The 19342-nt window shown below is 35.0% G+C and overlaps 1 protein-coding gene across 1 annotated transcript in view; it reads right to left on the bottom strand.

The window, feature by feature from the left end:
• Nucleotides 1-19342, bottom strand: part of LOC150093598 (tight junction protein 1-like) — a 712683-nt gene that overhangs the window by 283797 nt on the left and 409544 nt on the right. Inside the window, exon 20 of the mRNA XM_090413230.1 lies at nt 7875-7970. Coding sequence (XP_090269356.1) covers nt 7875-7970 — 96 coding nt within the window. The remainder of the gene's footprint in view (nt 1-7874; nt 7971-19342) is intronic.

Raw genomic sequence — 19342 nt, 5'->3', positions numbered from 1 at the left:
GAGGAGAATAGGTGGACAGAGTCTGCTACAAGTGAGACAGACTATGGAAGAAGATGAAATTGGTTTAAGAAATTATATCGACAATAGCTCTAAGCCAATGCTTCAAGCAGTTACACAAGAGGGCCTTCTAAAAGCAACAGGAAACAAATCTGATTACAAAAGGAACAACAAAATATCCGCTATGTGCCCTGGGAAAATAAACTCTTGCATGGCCAATTTCTTCGAGATACTGAGGACAAAATTAACATGAACAAGACATGGCAATGGCTACAACACTGATATATTAAAAAAGAAACAGAAAGATTTATTCTAGCAGCTCAAGAATAGGCATTACAAACTAATGCAATCAAACCAAAAATTTTAACATCAGTAATAACAGCAAATGCAGATAATGCAATCAGAAAGATGAGACTGTAGAACATCTAATCAGTGCCTGCAGCAAAATAGCTTAAACTGACTATAAATATCACCATGATCAAGTGGCCAAAATAGTTCATTGGTACTTAAATATAGTTTCATGCCGAATATAGTTTACTATATTCGGCATGAAACTCTGATTCCAATCTTTGAGTTTCTTATTCGGTTTTAAAACAACGTGGGGTTTAATATCCCCTTAATTTAAATAGTTTATTGGTATGTATGCAAAAAATATGGTTTTCCTATTGGTGGCAGCATAAAATAGAGACTGTATTGGAAAACGAAACAGCAAAAATTCTCTGGGACTTTAGAATACAAACTGATCGGCATTTGGAACACAATAGACCTGACATCACAATTATCGAACATCAAGTTTGGATTATTGATATCACAGCACCCAGTGATATCAACATTAACAACAAAGAACTGGAAAAAATTAATAAATATCGAGACCTGGCAATCAAAGTTGGCCATGGCTTAAACACACCAAAGTCATCCTAATAGTTATTGGTGCACTTGGTGCAACTTCAAAGAAGTTATCCAACTATTTACAGCAATTAAAAATCAATGAAGTGACCCCCATATGACCTACAAAAAAACAGCATTACTTGGAACAGTCCATATCTTACGATGCTACCTGATGGACTATTCTTAGATTCTTGGGTAGAATCTGAATTGTTCTGTATTACCAGTCAGAATTTTATTTATATGATATCTTGTTTTGACTGTGTATCAATTATGTGAATAAAATAATAATAATAATTTAGTCTGTTTGGTGTTGTAATATCTCTCACCTGCATTTGATACACAAAGTCCTTTTATATGCATCTCCAAACTAGCGATGACCTAGGAATAATGCAATGGGAACCCGCCCTCGCCCAATCCGTTTGTATGGAAACTGATTATTCAGGAAGGCTTTTAGGATGAAAAAAATGTGAGAAATCTATCATGAACAGATATGCTTGTCCTTATTGCTGTAGTTTTTTTCACCAAAGTAAGTTATTTGTGACTCATGGAAGTACGCTGTTATATTTGGAATGTTATATCTCTTGTCCCCTCAATGTGTGGATTTCCACTTCTCCAAATTTGATAATTATTATTATTATTATTTTGTGACACCTCCAAGGAGTCCAAAGACTCACCGAGGGAGATCACCTATTCTACAACTCTCCATGTCCACCATGTAATCCACCAACTACACCGAACTGCCACTACCATCATCATCATCTGCACTGAACCACCACTACCATCATCATGATCATCTACACTGAACTGCCACAACCATCGTCATCTACAATAATATCAGAGAATCTTGCCATAAGCATGAGACATGCTTTTGACATGCTCTTCAGAGAAGATAAACATGGACCAAAAAATGCATTTTCATCATTTATGTTCAATAACATTTCCAATGTGAATGTGTTCTGATAAGTTTTTGTACTTTGCTTGTAGAATTTGCATCGATAAATTTTGCAACATCTGAGTCATGATCTTTTGACATGAAATTGTACACAAAGGCTAGTTACTAGCATGATAAATGGATTTTACTTGGACAATGAAAGTTCCTTCTGTGCTCGAATCAATCTGCATCCACTGCTTTGTAACTACTTCCTTTCTCCCTCAACAGTTTCCAATAGCAGTTTACACTATGTCATTCATGTGGATTGTTTGCTCATTCCTGCAAGAATTTCCTGTACAGTACTAGAAACTTGAATCCTTACTGGATTCAAGGGAAAAAAAAAAAAAAAAACAGTGCTTTCTGAAACACTGAACATCATTATTACTATTTTCACACACAATGACATGTACACTGCAATAAGCAGAATCACCTCTCTTGCAGAGCACCATCATTTAGTGTCAAAATTTGAAGAAACACGGATTGACTCAGCCAGTGAAATGTGGTGAACAGCACACAAGCACAGTTCTTACAGAGATAAATAAAATAAATAAATAAATAACTCTGGAACAAAGGAGATTAAAAGAGCAGTTCAGGAAAGGTGGAAATAACATACAAAGTTCCTGGCTAATAAGTCAGTATTTCACTCTTTAGAGAATCTAGGAAAAAATCTAGAAAAGCTTTCATGAGTTGCTGCTAAAAAAAAAGAGTGGAAAGATTCTGGAAAGAATTCAGAAGAAAGCATGAAGGATGCAACATGTTTTGAAGACTATTCAGAATGCTTATAAATCGGATGAAAAAGTAAAAGAAAAGGAATCAAAGTTCATAAAGGTTGTTAAATTGAAGATCAGATAAGAATATTCTGAATGTCTAGAGTAACTGCACTAAATAATTATTAAATGAGGTAAGAGACAATAGAACAATGATAAAAATTAAATCCACAAAAAATGCAATCAGTCCATATCAATATTTGAGATAGAAAAACTCTTCAGAAAGCTGAAATGTGAAAAAAAAAAAAAAGTATTAATAAAGAAATTTTAGTGTTGAAATATAACAACAACAACAATAATAGCAATAATAATAATAATAATAATAACAATAACAACTCAGTGCTGAAGTTTTGCATTTGATTACACCACACAATTTAAGACTTGGACACAATTCTGAACCCAGATAACTAGAGTTGAGATCTCTAATACCAATTAATAACAAGGGAAATGAAACAGAATGTGAGAATGATAAAAGAATTTCATTATTCATTGCTTCAGTAAGGATTGATATAAGCATACTTTAGAAAAGGCTAAGAAATATAGTTGAAGAATAAACTGAAGATGAGTAGTATGATATGACACCCTGGGGAAAAACACTTAAATCAAGATCTATTTATCTATAAATGGTTCAATTTACACCACATAAATTTGTAATGGTTTAAAACCATAAATTTGTATGCTGAAAACTGAATCTTATATAGACAAACAGATAGTACATGTCATACATTTAAATTCGAGATTGGCAGTTAGAATTGAAGGAGAGGAAGTGGTATGATGTTATATCAGATGTAAAGAGCTGCATGCTTTCCTCACCATTATTTATAATCTATACAAACTACAAATAGAATAAGATTAGCTCTTTACTCTATGCAGAAGACTTCAACCTCATAAATAAATCCACAGCAATCCTTCAGAGTCTCTAGCCAAATTAAAAATGCGGTAAATTTACCAAGAATGAAAATCAACAATAAAAACACTAAAACTATGAAACTACGATTAAAAGAGAAAACTTAATTGCATTCTCACTAGTAAAGAACAGGCTATTACACAATTTAGCTATTTAGGCATGCTTTTTAATTAGATGGCAAATTAATTATGTAAGAATTATAGGAGAAGTCAATAAAACCTCACCTAGCAGATAAGAGTGTTTATATCAAGTTGAAGATATATTCGAATGATAACCTAGAAATAAAAAGGGGTTTCAAAGATGAGAATGGCAAATATGAAATTTCTAAGGAAGTTGAGGGAATGAACAAAATGCCACCTATAAAAGAACCATATTAAAAATGAAGATCTCAGAAAATAAAGCACTGTTAATACTGAAGAATGTATATGCAGAATTAATCTAAAATGGTCACTAATTAAACAGCTGAATATTTTTTGTTCCCCTTTTAAGTGAATCTTATCTACCAAAGGTTGGAAACCTACAGTACATTACTTAGCACTGTGGAGATGGGCAATTTTTTTTTATTATTATTATATTTTTTATATTTTATTTTACATATCCAGGAATCCTGCCTCATTAAACAAGGAAGTTTTTCAAGCCAGTTCAGGCCTACAATCAGTGGTGTAATGATCTCACATTGGGTGATGAAATCAATCTTCCACGTTAAAAGACATTCACAAATGTCCACGTCCATAGTGAGATTCAAATTCATGACCTATTGGTGGAAAAGAGGAGTGCTATTCACTTGGCCAGCCAGGCCAGCAAAATTATGATGGATTAACAAAACATGTATTCAAAGCAAAAAATGACAGACCCATACTTCATCAATGGGATATAGGTGGGCTGGTGCAATCAGGAGTGCCAGAAGACATCAAGTTGAGGATAAAAAATCAGCAGCTTACAAGAAAGTTGCTGATAGAAAACAACTCAGAAGCATATAGATTACAGACTCTGGTCTATGGGAGAGGGGTGATGATATGATAAGAGTCCTATAAACTTCTGAATGGGTGTTATAGGACATCATACATGAAATTTTTCATTAATGGAAGGTGGGGAGAGAACAAAGGGGGCATCCATGGAAGTTAAGTTTGTTCACAATCAAGAAAGAGGTAAGAGTTAGGTTTTTCTCTCATAGAGCAGATTTTTTTTTTTATTTTGTATGATGATACAACGACCGTGACCCCTTTTACGTGGAGGTATGGCATCATCTCAAACCCCCCCCCCCATAATTTTATACAGTTTTGGGACCGGCATAGTTGACAAATCAGGCCTATAGCTGGGTCTAATGTATTCCTGACATGTAATCCATTTCATCTCCAACAACAGGCAAACCCGACTGATTTACCTGTTGTTGGAGATGAAAAACCTGAGTGTCTGAGTGAAAAAACCTCAAATCACAGACAGGAATTGAGCCTCCATAACTCCATAGAGAGAGAGAGAGAGAGAGAGAGAGATGGAGCAATTGAGGTTCTCTATAGAGCAATGAGTGAGTGGAATAGTTTGCCTTTAATGAGTGCATGTAGTTGAATGAATTTAAGGGAAGTTATGACAGATGGTTTGGATGGTGTAGAGCCTCCCTTGATGAGTCCTAGACTCCCTGGAGGTCTCATATGATAATACTGTAAATTGTAGATAGGAAGTTAGTAATGATGTAATTTTTTCATGTAGTACTGTCATATCCTGTACACCCCTTGAGGGTACATGGCAGGAATTTGATGATGATGATGATGATGATAATATTATCTGAAAATCCCACCTCAAATAATTATTATTATTACAGGCAACTCCAAGGAGTCTTTAGACTTATCGAGGGAGGTTCTAAACATCATGTCAAGAACTATCCAACATTTATGCAGTATCTATCTTATTTTGCTTTGAACTCATTCACAATCATGGCACCCACAACAGACTCTGGCAACCTATTCCACTCATTCAGCACTTTCCAAGCAAAATAAAAAAACCTAGTTCTAATGCGCTTGCTAACTACACTCTTACTCAGTTTCCATGGATGGCCCCTAGTTCTCCACAACCATACCTGTTCTGCAAAATTTCCTCTAAATTAATCTTCTAAAAACCATTCAGTAATTTGTATGTCTCAATCATGTTGGAGGCTTAATGAAATAGATAATACAGCACTCGGAAAGGATTAAAACTGATTTTAATGCTTCCAATATTTTGTTGCAGTCACTGAGACATCTTCAGGGATTACAAAAAACTATTGCAACACGCACTCAAATACAACATAATACTAAGTGAAACACTTGGGTAACTAAGTCACTATAGGTTCCCCCTCTCACCAATTTTCATGGAAAAGTTTGAAATCTCTCACTAATTTTCATGGAAAAGATGATGAGAGGGGCTGAGTCAAGACTCAGCTACATATCATCATCAGCTACACATATCATCAGCTACATCATCTACATATCTTCTGGTGAAGATATGTAGATGATGTGTTCTCTAGTTGGCCTCATGGTCCAGATACATTAAACTCCTTCCTCAGTCACCTCAACAGCCTACATCCAAGAATTGGAAAAGGAAAATAACAACAGTTTACGCTTCCTAGACACCTCAGTAACATGCCTTCCTAACTGTAACCTTTCCTTCGCTGTATATAGAAAACCTATTCACACAGGCAGATACATTCACAAACTCTCGCACCACCATCATCCCTCTCAACAATATGGCATTATTAAAATTCTAACAAAGAGAGCCCACAATCTTTGTTCCAGTGGAACCGCCATTTCAACCACATGCACAACACCTTCCTTTCCAATGGCTACAGTGATTACATAATTTAAAAAAAATCAGGGTAGGAGTCAAATGGATGTGTAATATTTTTAAGCAAGAGATTCATAAGAAAAGATTAATATGGAAGGAATACCATGTGCATAAGGATGATATCCATTATGAAAATTATAAGCAGCAGACTAGAATAGTCACAAGTGTTGTATGGAAAGCAAAGTCTGAGTAGGACAAGAAACTGGCTTTGCAAGCTAAAGACAATCTCAAACAATTCTATCAATATGCTGCAAGTAAAAGAAAGGATGAATATGAAAGAATAACTCTTCTAAATGCTGATGATGTGAAGGTGACAGATGCAGAAAAGGTTGTCTAACTAATGAGTGCCCATTTTGCTAAAAGCTATCAATCTGATGTATGTGACATTGTGTTCACTACTACCTCTTCACTGAATAAAGAAACTCAGGTGTATGAGGACGAGGTATTACAGCTGTTGCACAAGCTGAATAAGAATTCAACAATACAGACTGATGGGATATCAGCATGGCTGCTAAAAGATTTCAAATGAACTGGCTATTCCTTTCACCAGGCTATTTAATTTGAGCCTCTGAACAGGGAAGATTCTGCAGGAATGGAAAGAATGTATGGTAACCTCATTGCACAAGGATGGCGCAAAGACCAATATATCCAACTATCGACCAATCAGTATCTCAGGAATGGTGGTGAAGATTTGGAATAATTGGTCAGTACTCGCATTCAGAAATGGTTGACAGTGAATCTCAACTTTGCAATGAAAAGCAGGGGTTTTTAGGGGAATGTCATGTTTTAGCAACTTGCTCACATAATATAATAATGCTACCATTGAACTAGACAAGGGAATGGATACACAATGATACTTTTCGATTTTGCTAAGGCTTTTGACAGAATACAGCATGGAAGACTAGCATAAATTCAAGAACATTGGTATGGATTATAAAATAATAGCGTAGGATGGCTGACTGACAGATATATCAGAAAGTGGTATATAGGGAATGTGAGTCTGCAAGATTTAAGGTAACTAGTGATGTACCACAAGGATCAGTCCCTGGGCCTCTGTTATTCAATCTGTAAATTAATGATATTAGGAAGGATTTGACATGTGACGTAGATCTATTTGCTGACGATGCAAAGATAATTAGGATAATCAGGAAGTTTTTGGAGAGGTATTCCAGCACTTAAACATACCTCAATAAAGGTTGAAACCGGTCCAGGTAGTGGCGCTTCCCATAATGCATAGCATTATACATGCTCGTAAGGATATGTGCTTTGCATTATGGGATACTAAGGCAAGTGATGTGAAGTCATTAGCTTCTATATACAAGTTGCCCAGTCCTGAAGTTACTCCAGGTAACTTCACTTGGATAAAGTTATTCCTTACACTTGGATAAAGCATTAAACCATGAATATAATTTCTTCGCATCTTTGATTTATAGTACAACCAAGTGGAAAAACTTCAAAACAAATAATTACGAGTTTTTTTTTTTATTTATTGTAGTATTCAACACCTCTCCCATTCTTTCCATTCTTTCTTTAAAAGACAGTGTTAAACTTTTGTTTAAATACTTACGAGGAGATGCATATACTTCAGGATAATCCTTTAAAAGTCTTTCTTTAACAACATCTTCTAATGGGCCAAAGATAACGACCGGTCGTACAAATCCAGCTATATAAGATAAAATTCAGATTATATTAATAATTCAGTAAAATTCAGTACATTAATAATTGAGTTCCACATTAAACATTAATGATGTTATTGATCAATACAAAATTTTATGGATTAAATAAAACATTTTACTATTATCTTTCATTAGTTATTATTTATTTCATATCAATAACTAGTAGATCTACTACACCAATAATAAAATGCTATTCTGTTGTTTGCTAAACAGCTATTTTTTAATGGGATTAGTGTTTATTATTTTATATCAGGACAGACAGTTTCCATAAGTACTGAAAATTACAAATGCATATGCATACTCCTACCATCGTGTGATACATTCCATTACAAAAAGATAGTCTAAAAATTCAGACTTAGGCACCAAATGAGTTTCTTTATCTTTCAGAACTACATATAGGTACATAATCAGATATCAATTGCTGCAGGTGGAAATCCCCCAGTTATATAGGAACCTTTTGCAGTTTTTGTCAGGAAAATAGTGAACTGTGAAAGCAAAAAGATGTGGTGCTGGCAGAAGAATAACAAAAAAAATATATATATATGACACCGACATACTCTAAATGAAAGGCCTAAATCACGTGAGAGTCTTCTAAATAATAAGATGATTTATTCAGGCAATAATCAAAAGAAGTATGTGGTAAGGTTGTCTGCAAGGACAGAAAAATCAGAACTCCATGGTGAACTCAGGAAGCTAAAGAGCCAGTGAAGGAAAAGAAAGTATATCAAAGTTCCTGGCAAGTAAGTCAGTTTGTGCTCTTAGAGGATACAGAGAAAAATATAAGAAAGTGAAGTGCTGTGTAAAACTAACTAGACAAAAGTCATGGGAAAATTTTGGTAAGAACATAGAAAATAAATATCAGTAAGGTGGTAAAATATTATGGAAACTATTAAAATATCTTATAAATGGCGAAAGAGTAGTCAAAAAGGAATCAATCTAAAACGAAATATTTGGCTAATTAAATATCTTTCTTGTGTGTACGTGCTTATATTATACAATCTTTATGTCACAAGTATCCTTAAAATATCAAATTTTAATCCTTCACGGGGAAAATGCCACCAAAATAACTGGTAAATTAGGAAAACTTTCAGTTATACAAGGTAGGTCGAACGAAGATCAATTTTTTAAAAAAATGCCGCGACAACAAGATTATTCCCAATTTCACTAAGATTAAAGAAACTATAAAATCCCCTGGAGCTCATAATATTTACCGGAATACCAGCTTATCTTTAATCCGTAACCAACTTAAAGCTGCTAAATGTGATCTTGCTATTAACAGTCATCATATTTCTGATCTTCGCACCTATATTTCCACAAACTTGGATCAACATCTTTCACATATAGTTGTAAATGTGGCTAAACGTTCTACTCAATGAGCATATAATAAACTAGGTCAACATCTAAACCGCAAATATGAAGCTCTTTCTTCTAAGCCAGGGTGGCCAACCTTTTATAGTTCGTGCATCAATTTTTTCATTTTTTAGTTAAGATGCACCATACAAACTTATACCACTTTTCAGCCCTTTTAAAATATGGTAATATGGATATATTTAACAGTTATGCATAAAATGATTTATATGGTAATATAGACACTTTTAGCAGTTTTAAATAAAAGGATTTCACATAAAGACACGATAAACATTAATTATTTTATTCAGACTTTTGAAATTGCTTTGCTTTTGTTAAGCTTGTAATTTTTAGAGTTAAATCAGTTACAGAAAGCATCAAACAGTTATTCAAATTTGAATCAGTCAGTCTCGATCGTAATTTGTTCTTAATCATTTCCATTGATGAAAATGCTTGTTCGCATCTGTATGTAGTTCCAAAACGACAGATATAACTCTGAGCAAATTTTCTCAGGTCTGGAAAATGTTCACAGGGCAACGATTGCCAGAAATTAATTATATTAGAAGCATCTGGGAGTGATGGAAGTTCATTAAATTTCATTTTCAATAAAGAATTGGTTCTGAGATCAATAAGTTCCATTTGTATGTTACTAGACATCGTCAAAATTTTTTGTCCAGTAAGTGAAAAGGGATTTATAAATGCAAGTATGCAGTCTTCTTCTTCGGCAAAATCGTTAAAACGACTGTTAAAGAACTCTTGCAATAATCTGAGTTTCTCAGTATATTCTGTAAAGTTGCCATTATCTTCAACAGAATCACTATGTTCTTTTAAATGTGGAAATTGACTTAAATCCCCATTTTCTAAATGGGAGACGAACAGTTTTAATTTCATTTTGAATGCACTGGTGTCATTTACTAAGCTAGGAAACAATTTGTTCTTGCACTGCAGTTTTAAATTTAGATCAGTGAGGTGGCTGGTAACATCAACTAAAAATGCTAAATCAAATAGCCATTTCTCATCACACAACAGGGCTTTTTCCTCATGCAGCACATCCTTCTGTTCCAGAAAATTACGAAGACTTTCTTTCAGCTTCCAAAATTTACTGAGAACTTGTCCTTTAGAAAGCCAACACACCGCACAATGAAGAATGAGATCACCATATTCCATATCTAGCAGTTCACAATATTCTCTGAATTCTCTTCTGTTTAATCCTCTTGCTCTAATTTTATTCACACACGCTTTACAACTGGTATCATAACATGCTTCAAATTTAGAGTTTTTCCACACAGAGATTCTTCATGTATAATACAGTGATACTTCAGTAGAGAACGACCTAAAAACCTTTCAAGTAAAGTTAGTCCCAGAAACTCTACCTACCACTGACGGTGATCCATCAGTGCAAACACCGATGAGCTCACTAGAATCTAGTTGTTGATTTTCTAGACATGACTTTACTTTGTCAAATATGTCTGACCCCTCTGGTTTTTCCATGAAGTGACTCAAGACCGATAAGTTCTTCAAAGATGTTAAAATTACTATCAATTCCTCTTATAAAGATGCTTAATTGGGCTAAATCACATAAGTCAGCGGATTCGTCCAAGGCTAAAGAAAAGAAAGAACAAGCATGAACATGGTCTTTCAATGCTCAGTAACATCATGGGAAAGTTCTTTGATGCATCTTGTAATTATTTGCTTGGACAGAGCAATTTGGTTTACTTTTCTTTCAACATTCTTATCACCATGACATTTTGCAAATTTTTCGAGACAATGCTTAACAACTTCCTCTCCATCAGAGAAAGGCTTGTGTTTTTTAGCCAACACAAAAGCAATTTCATACGATGCCTCCAGCATTGCCACACTTTCACAACTTCGTTTCACAAATATATTTTGTCTCTTTTTTATTTCTTCCTTTTTCTTAACCACATATTCTTTCTGCAACTCAGACCCAGGAACTAACTTCAGTTTTTCTTCTAATTCAGCTTGATGTTTTCTATAGTGTCTGTTAAGATCATGTCTTCTATTATCTGAGAGAGTGCTTTCACAAACAATGCACAATGGTTTTCCTGAAGGACCCGCAATAAATAAGAACTCATTTTCCCACAGTTCATTAAACTGGCACTTGCTATCACCTTCTGCTTTTCTTCTGCTCATTTTCTTTTGGAAAGTAATGGGTAATTGACAGCAAAAAAAAAATTATTTCAAAAAGTAAAGCTTATTTCTACAAGTTTTAGATAAGATTCCTGTTTTCGTGAATGCCTAATACAGTTCTATAAGTTTAAAAATCATACATATATTTTTTTTCATAGAGAGTTTTCATCTCTCTCTCGTAATATATTATGTCCAATGAAATACGAGATCGCTTCCTGCCATAAAACAGTCGATCAGCTGGCCATCTCACACACAACCCAAACATCCTCATTACGAAAGCTTTGCTGATGATCAGTTCGATTTTAGGAATAAACCTACTATATGTAAATAAAAAGGAAAGATATTGTATAAAAAAAACACAAAAACACACACATACAAATACATCGAATAATTGCAGGTTTCAGTAATCAGCAAATTAGGGGAGAGAGAGCAAGAACTTGCCATACACGTTCAAATTGAAAATATTTATTTTTAAATTTACAGAACTATATTAAGCCTTCATGAAAACCGAAATCTTATCTTAAACTTAAAGAAATGTTAATAAAAACGTAAAGTCCGAAAACACAGAATTGTTCACCTCACATCGAATCAGAAGTTCATCAAACGTTATGACACGAGAGTGAGCTATAAACTGATTGAGTAACTGGTGAAGGATGTCAGCATTTGCCAGTGCCTGTTGCTTCAAGATCAAACAAGTATAATAAGTGCGCACTCTAGAATTCAGTGGTGGGTTAATTGTGTGTTTATATAAATCGTATACAATTTTTTTTTAAATTTTTCTCTGGGGTTCAGCACGCCACTTCTAATCATGCAATGCGCCACTTTTGGTGCATGCGCAATAGGTTGCCCCCCCCCCCCTGTTCTAAACAATTCAAGCCCTTCATTGCTCCAGATAATGGGATCATCAATATATTTGGACATCCTCTAATAGCGAAACCCTCATCCTTTCAAAAGGACATGATTTTTCTATTGTTCCTAATAAGATACCATATCTAGATTTCCTAGTTAACATTGAATGGAACCTGAGTCATCTAACTAGTGATAAAGCTAATTAAGTCATCAGTTTAGATAGTGACACAATTGAAAGACTTAAAACTCATTTTGCAAGACCTCCTAGATTTTATGGTCTTCCTAAAATACATAAGATTGACTTTCCTCTTCGTCCAATAGCAGATTTTGATTCTCCTACTTACAGTATAGCCAAATATCTAGCTAAATTATTGAAATCTCACATAGGCAACTCTAGTTCCTTTCTTAAAAACTCCTCACATTTCTTAGAAAAATTGAAAAATATATTGCAACCTATAGATCTTATGGTGAGCTTTGATATAGAATCTTTATATACAAATGTACCTCTCAAAGAGACTTTAAAATTACTGGCTGACATCTTTCCAGAAGACATTATAAAACTATTCGATTTCGTAATACAATCTGGATATTTCTTACGTCAAAACAAATTTTACAGCCAAGTAGAAGGAACGGCCATGGGAAGTCCTCTTTCTCCTGTTTTAGCCAACTTTTATTTAGAACATCTAGAAAAAGTCCTCTTCTCATCTATATTCCCTCAACCATCCTTTTGGGTAAGATATATAGATTACATCTTTACTGTATGGCCTCACAACAAAGACTCCTTACCTTCTTTTTTAAACAGTATCAATTCCTTTTCATCATCGTATAAAGTTTACTATGGAAATGGAAAATAACAACCAGTTATAATTTTTAGACGTTCTCCTCATCCTTCAAATACTCTTACAACTACAGTTTATAGGAAACCAATGTTCACAGGTTGTTATATTCTTAAAGAATCTGCCCATCATCCTTGTCAAAAAACAGGAATCATAAAATGTCTAATCAGAAGAGCCAAAACTAATTGTTCTACTTCTAATTTTCTACAGAAACAACTTTCTACTATCCAACAGCACATGAAACTCAATGGCTTTTCCGAAAACAGCCTTATAATCCACCAATAAACAACAAAGATTCAATACGTCAAGTTCCAATTCCATACATCACCGGGATTTCAGAACGTATTTCAAGAATTCTGAAGAAATATGAGTTAACAGCTACTTATTCACCTATTAACAAATTATCTTCCCATTTTCCTTCTTCTAAAGACAAACGCTCAACTATATCTCTTCCTGGAGTTTATCAAATTCCCTGCAAACTGTGATCTCTCTTATTTTGGACAAACTGGATGCTCTCTAAAAAAAAGAATCCAAGACCATCAATCCTCCATTCATCACAACAAACCCCGAAAAATCTGGATTAGCTCAGCACGAGATAGAAACTAACCACAACATCATTTGGTCAAAAACTTGCCTCTTACATAGATCCCACTATAAATTTGAACGTTTATTCAAAGAAAGCGTACAGGCCTTACTCCATCGTCCTAACCTGAATTGGCATGACTGTATCAAAAATCTGGGAAAGTCTAATCAGGAGTTGATCTTTCTAAACAAGATCAAAGAGTTGATCTTGTTTAGAAAGTCTAACAGGTCCTTTTTTGTGTGGTTCCAAACAATATGGTAGAGATATGTGGACGATATTTTTATTGTTTGGAACCACACAAAAAAGGACCTGTTAGACTTTCTAAACAAGATCAACTTTTTACACCACACAATCAAATTTACTCTAGAACTTGAAAAAGATAACCAATTACCATTTCTGGACACTTTAATTAAGAAGCTAACGAATGGTGGTATCAATCTCTCAGTTTACCACAAACCTACCAATACAAGACGTTATTTACATTTCACTTCCTCCCACCACATTTCTCAGAAACTTAGCATTGTGCACATGCTGAAGAACCATGCTTCTCTCCTTACAACAGAACAACAGGACCTTCAGGAAGAACTATCCCTGATATCTAACAACCTTACCATGAAGGGATTTCCTCGAAGACTCGTCCACAAGATACTTTTCTCTGACCCCCACGAAGACAACGAGATGACGTTATATTTCTACCATCGTTATTCCATACTTAGGGACAGTTTCAAATAAGATTGCAAAACTCCTTAGACTACGTAAAATAAGAGAGGCCTTTAAACCTATAGAAACGATTAGAAAATTCTTAAGATCTCCAAAAGATAACCATCCTTTCTTCAAATATGCTGGAGTTTACAACATACCCTGCTCGTGCGGCTTGAATTATACCGGCCAGACTTCAAGGAGCCTTGAAATTAGGCAAAAAGAACACATTGGTGACATCAATAATAACAGAGAAGAAAAATCGGGATTAGCTTTTCACTTCTCAAGAACGAACCATGTCATAGAGTGGGATAGAAGCACAATTCCTTATATAGAGGAGGACTTCCACTCCCGATTTATTAAACAAGCCACAGCAGTTGCCCGCTGTACACAAAACCTTAACAGGAACCAAGGACTAATCTTGCCCGTGATCTGGAAGACCCTTATTAGTTCTCTTAACTCACTAGAACTGAATTACAGTGCCAACCATAGAATGTTCCTAAATAACAAGTGAGATTATGCATGCTTAATGCATGTTTTGTACGTGATATGTTCTTTTGTCTAATATAATTTGAATTGGTTGATTTTAGTTTGTAACCGTTTTTTACTTTTTAGTGCCTTACATCAGTTATGTACCCTGAAGATGCCAACAGCCTTGTTGGTGAAACTAGTTGGTAAAACATAGTTGTTTATTATATGTACTTGATCAATATAGTCCCATTAGAAGTCTTTTTATAACTGTTATGGTCAAGAAAATTAACATTTTTTAACATAATATTATTATTATTATTATGATTCAGGCATCCATGGAATCAAAACACTCATGGTGGGAGGCCCATCCTAGAAAACACAAAGTGTATCAGACCACGCCTTGAACTCATTAACTGTTTGTGCTCTCATCACTCTATCAGACAATGCATTCCATGTTCAAACACCCTCCATGCAAAGAAACCACTTATCACTCTCTTGCTCACAGATTCCTTTCATAATTCTAAGGGATGGCCTTGTACACGTTCATTTCCCCTATTCCACCAAACGAAAGAACTCCCTTAGTCAAACCTTAAACTACCTCTCAACATTTTAAAAGTCTCAGGCATGTCACATCTCCATTTTTCTATTCACCAAACTCTGCAGTCCACATTCCCTCAGTCTATCTTCATAACTAACGATGTATCTTGATGCCATCTTTGTAATCTGCACTTCTTCCATGGTTAATTTATCTCCTTCAGATACTGGGAACAAATTTGAGAACAATAGTTCAAGTGTGGTCTCCTCAGGTCTTTATACAATGGTATGAAGGACATTCATTCCATTGTATAAAGATCAATGTCCTTCTCAGTATTGCAGCAATCACCACCTTTGCAATATGTTCCCTGAATTTCACGTTTCTATCAATCATCACCCCAGTTCCCTTGCCTACCCTATTTCTTCCAGTACAGATCTGCCAAGAGAGTATGCAGCCTCCTATCCCAAACTTCAGGACATTAAATTCAGCTGCATTAAACTTACACTCCATTCATTTGCCCATCTGTCTAGTTTATTCAAATCTTCTTGAGGGGCTACTACATTTTCACGATTACTAATAACCTTTCAAAGCATAATATCATCATCTGAAAACATCTGAATATCCTCCTGCAATCCATTGACAATGTCATCGATATAAAGGTTAAACAATGTAGATCCCAGTATTGAGCACTGTGAGACCCCACTTGTAACCAGCTTCCCCCTATACACAACTCTCTGATACCTATCAGATAACCAATCCTGAATACAGTTCACTAACCTGACATCTAAGCCCGTGTGATTAAACTTAAATATCAGCTTATAATAAAATGTCTTTATAAAATAAAAAAAAGGCAAAATATGCCTTTCTCTCATCAACGACTCTTGTCACTTTATTATAAAAGGCAATCAGATTAAAAAAAGCAAGAGCGCCTCTTAATGAATCCATGATAACTTTCACAAATAGCATTTGCCCAATGCTGTATAGTCCCTCACTAATTTCTCCAAGATCGTAACAACTACTGATGAAACACAAACTGATCTATAGTTTGACACTTATGCAATGGCACTATCTTACCCTCCTTCCACTCCTTGGGTATCTTTCCCTTGGCCAGACTTTCATTGAAAAGTCAAGTCAAGGGAACTGTCAGTTCTTTAGCACATTCTCTCAAAACCTATGGCAAAATTCTATCCATTCCCACAGTTTTATTGACATCCAGATTACTCAATATTTTTGACACACACTCTCCTCTTGCAATTCTAAAACTCGAACTTGCCCTATCTCTCTAGTATTTCCCTGTCCCTCCTGGATGAAATACCCCAATCAAGTGTTCACTGAACAATTCTACTATGTCCTTTGCATTAGTCACTTTATTCCCATTTTTATCCAACAATGTCATTTTTTTCCACAATCATTTCTCCTCCCTATTGGCCACATAGCGAAAAAATTCCTTAGGATTTTCTTTGGATGTCAGGATTAATCTCTTCTCATATTCCAGTTTTGTCTTCCCTACCATATTAGTCACTCTCCTGGCCTGAGTCTTATATTCTTCATGCATCTACTCTCCATCCCTCTCCTTATATCTCTGCCATAACCTCTTTTTTACCTGCAGTTCCTGTTTGATATTGTTTATAATCCAGTTTACATCAAACTGTGTTCTTTTCTTCACTCGAGGTATATCTGTTGTTCTGTCATCTCTCCATCCCAGGTTCCAGAATTTGCTTGGATTTTTCTCATTCCCTCTCTTTTATTGGCTCTCTCCTATCTCCACTTCTTCATTTCCACAACACTCTCTCTTACTCCTACCCTGATATACAGCTTGCTATTGCTGCTAATAAATATTCCTTCACGTGTTCCTGAGCACTATTAATATCTCATCCTTCCAATGCCTCCCTCCACGGAACTGCCCCAAGTTGATATCTAAGACCATTATAATCACCTGCCTTATAATTCCACATACATTCCTTTCTCTTTGATACTCTTGCATGTCTATTCATCTTCCAAGTCAAGACCACATGGTCACTCTCTCCAACTACAGGCAGAGATGCCATCTCAGTTATAATCAGCTCTTCTGATACTATGAACAAATCCAAAACTTTTGAACCTTGTGATCCTTCTACTACATGTTGCCTAACACATTTATCCCTCAAGAATTTTAGAAATTCCATTCCCTTATTACTACATGCATTTTCCTCTTCCCAAATTATACTGCTGTAGCTAAAATCTTCCATAACAATCATTCCTCTTATACTTGCAAAGCTCATGTCTAAACACAGGCAGTTGAGTAGGTCTGTAGCAATACCTCACCATATATTTCATCCTATTGTATCCACTTCACACCATACAGTCTTAAACTCACTCCTACATGAACATTATTACTATTATTGCACTCATGAGTTTCTACCCTAATTGGACTTAAATCATCTGATATCATTAGTAGTACCTCTCCTCTCCATCTCTTCTGTCCTTGTTGAAAATACTATGCTCTTTATTCAATTCCAGTTACAATATCTAACTCTGAGAGTACAGTTTTACGAATGCCAACAATCACAATATATTCACCAAGACAATAAACCAGCTCCTATTCCTGATTCTTCAGGCATGGCTTTTTCATAAACTTACATTTACAGTCTGCTTGTCAAAGCTGTAATTAAATGAAATTATTAAATATAAATTATATTAATTAAATTATTAAATATAATTAAATGCACATAATTAAATTATAAACAGGGTATTTTGCAGGGTGGGGAGGAGAATTATACTATTTAAGAAAAAAGCTAATTTCAGAATGTATTTTATGAATTTTAAGGTCCTTTAACAATAGCACAATAAACTTCTTGAAGGCCTGTAAAATTCAGAGAATACAATCTGAAATTAGCTTTTTTCTTAAATAACTTTTTTTTTCTTATAGGTATTATTTCTGGGAAAACTCCCATGTTACTCCTCTTAAAAACTATTATTTTAACAGCTATTTGCGTGCTTTTGTTTAGGAGTGCCCCTGTTTTAATGTCATTGGCTTTTTACTCAAGAATTCTTAGGGCATTGCAGATGTATTTTAGAGACAAATATATGTAGCATGATAGAAGAAAATTTGCACCTACCTTTTCTTGGATGTTGTTGCCTGTCTTCTTTCTGTGATGTGTATACTTCTGCTGCTATGGTATGGAAAGGGGAGGGGGGGGGGGAGTAGGCAATGTCATAATTTGAAAAACCTTGGTTTTTTTTGTGTAATATATACATATATTATTTTTAAGGGTGGGTTGGAGCACTTTTTTGTAGGTGGGAAAAAAGATGAAAAAGAGGGCTGAAAATAGCAACTGTTTTTTCCCATAAAAGGGTTTATGGGAAACCCTCTCCCCGGCCCCCTTTTTCCATAAACCCTTTCCTCTAAAAAAAGTTGCTATTTTCATCCCCCTCTTTTCATCTTTTTCCCACCCAACAAAAAAAAGCACTCCGTCCACTCTTAAAAATAATATATATATATATTATATAAAAAATGTGGGTTTTTTTCAAACAGGGGCATTCCTAAACAAAAGCAGGTTTTTTCAAATTAATTCTCCCATGTTGCCTAAGTCCCCCCCCCCCCCCCCCCACTCGCCTTTCATTACCATAACCACAGAAGTATGCACACTGCAGAAAGAAGACAGGCAGCAACATCCAAGAAAAGATATGTGCGAATTTTCTTCTATCATGCTACATATATTTGTCTCTAAAATACATCTGCAATGCCCTAAGAATTCTTGAGTAAAAAGCCAATGACATTAAAACAAGGGCATTCCTAAACAAAAGCAGGTAATTTTTTTTTTCTTTTTTAAACAGGAATAAAGGGAATATGCCAATGATTCTAGGAGGACCTGAAAAATTTAATTTTGGTCAAGATGGTTGTGCACTGAG

The sequence above is a fragment of the Typopeltis vanoorti genome, chromosome 23 (assembly GCF_054136105.1).
Source record: "Typopeltis vanoorti isolate ZY-2024b chromosome 23, IOZ_Tvanoo_1.0, whole genome shotgun sequence".
NCBI classification, from domain to species: domain Eukaryota; kingdom Metazoa; phylum Arthropoda; class Arachnida; order Uropygi; family Thelyphonidae; genus Typopeltis; species Typopeltis vanoorti.
Note: the sequence above shows the minus strand (reverse complement) of the source record. Positions and strands in the feature narration are given on the sequence as shown.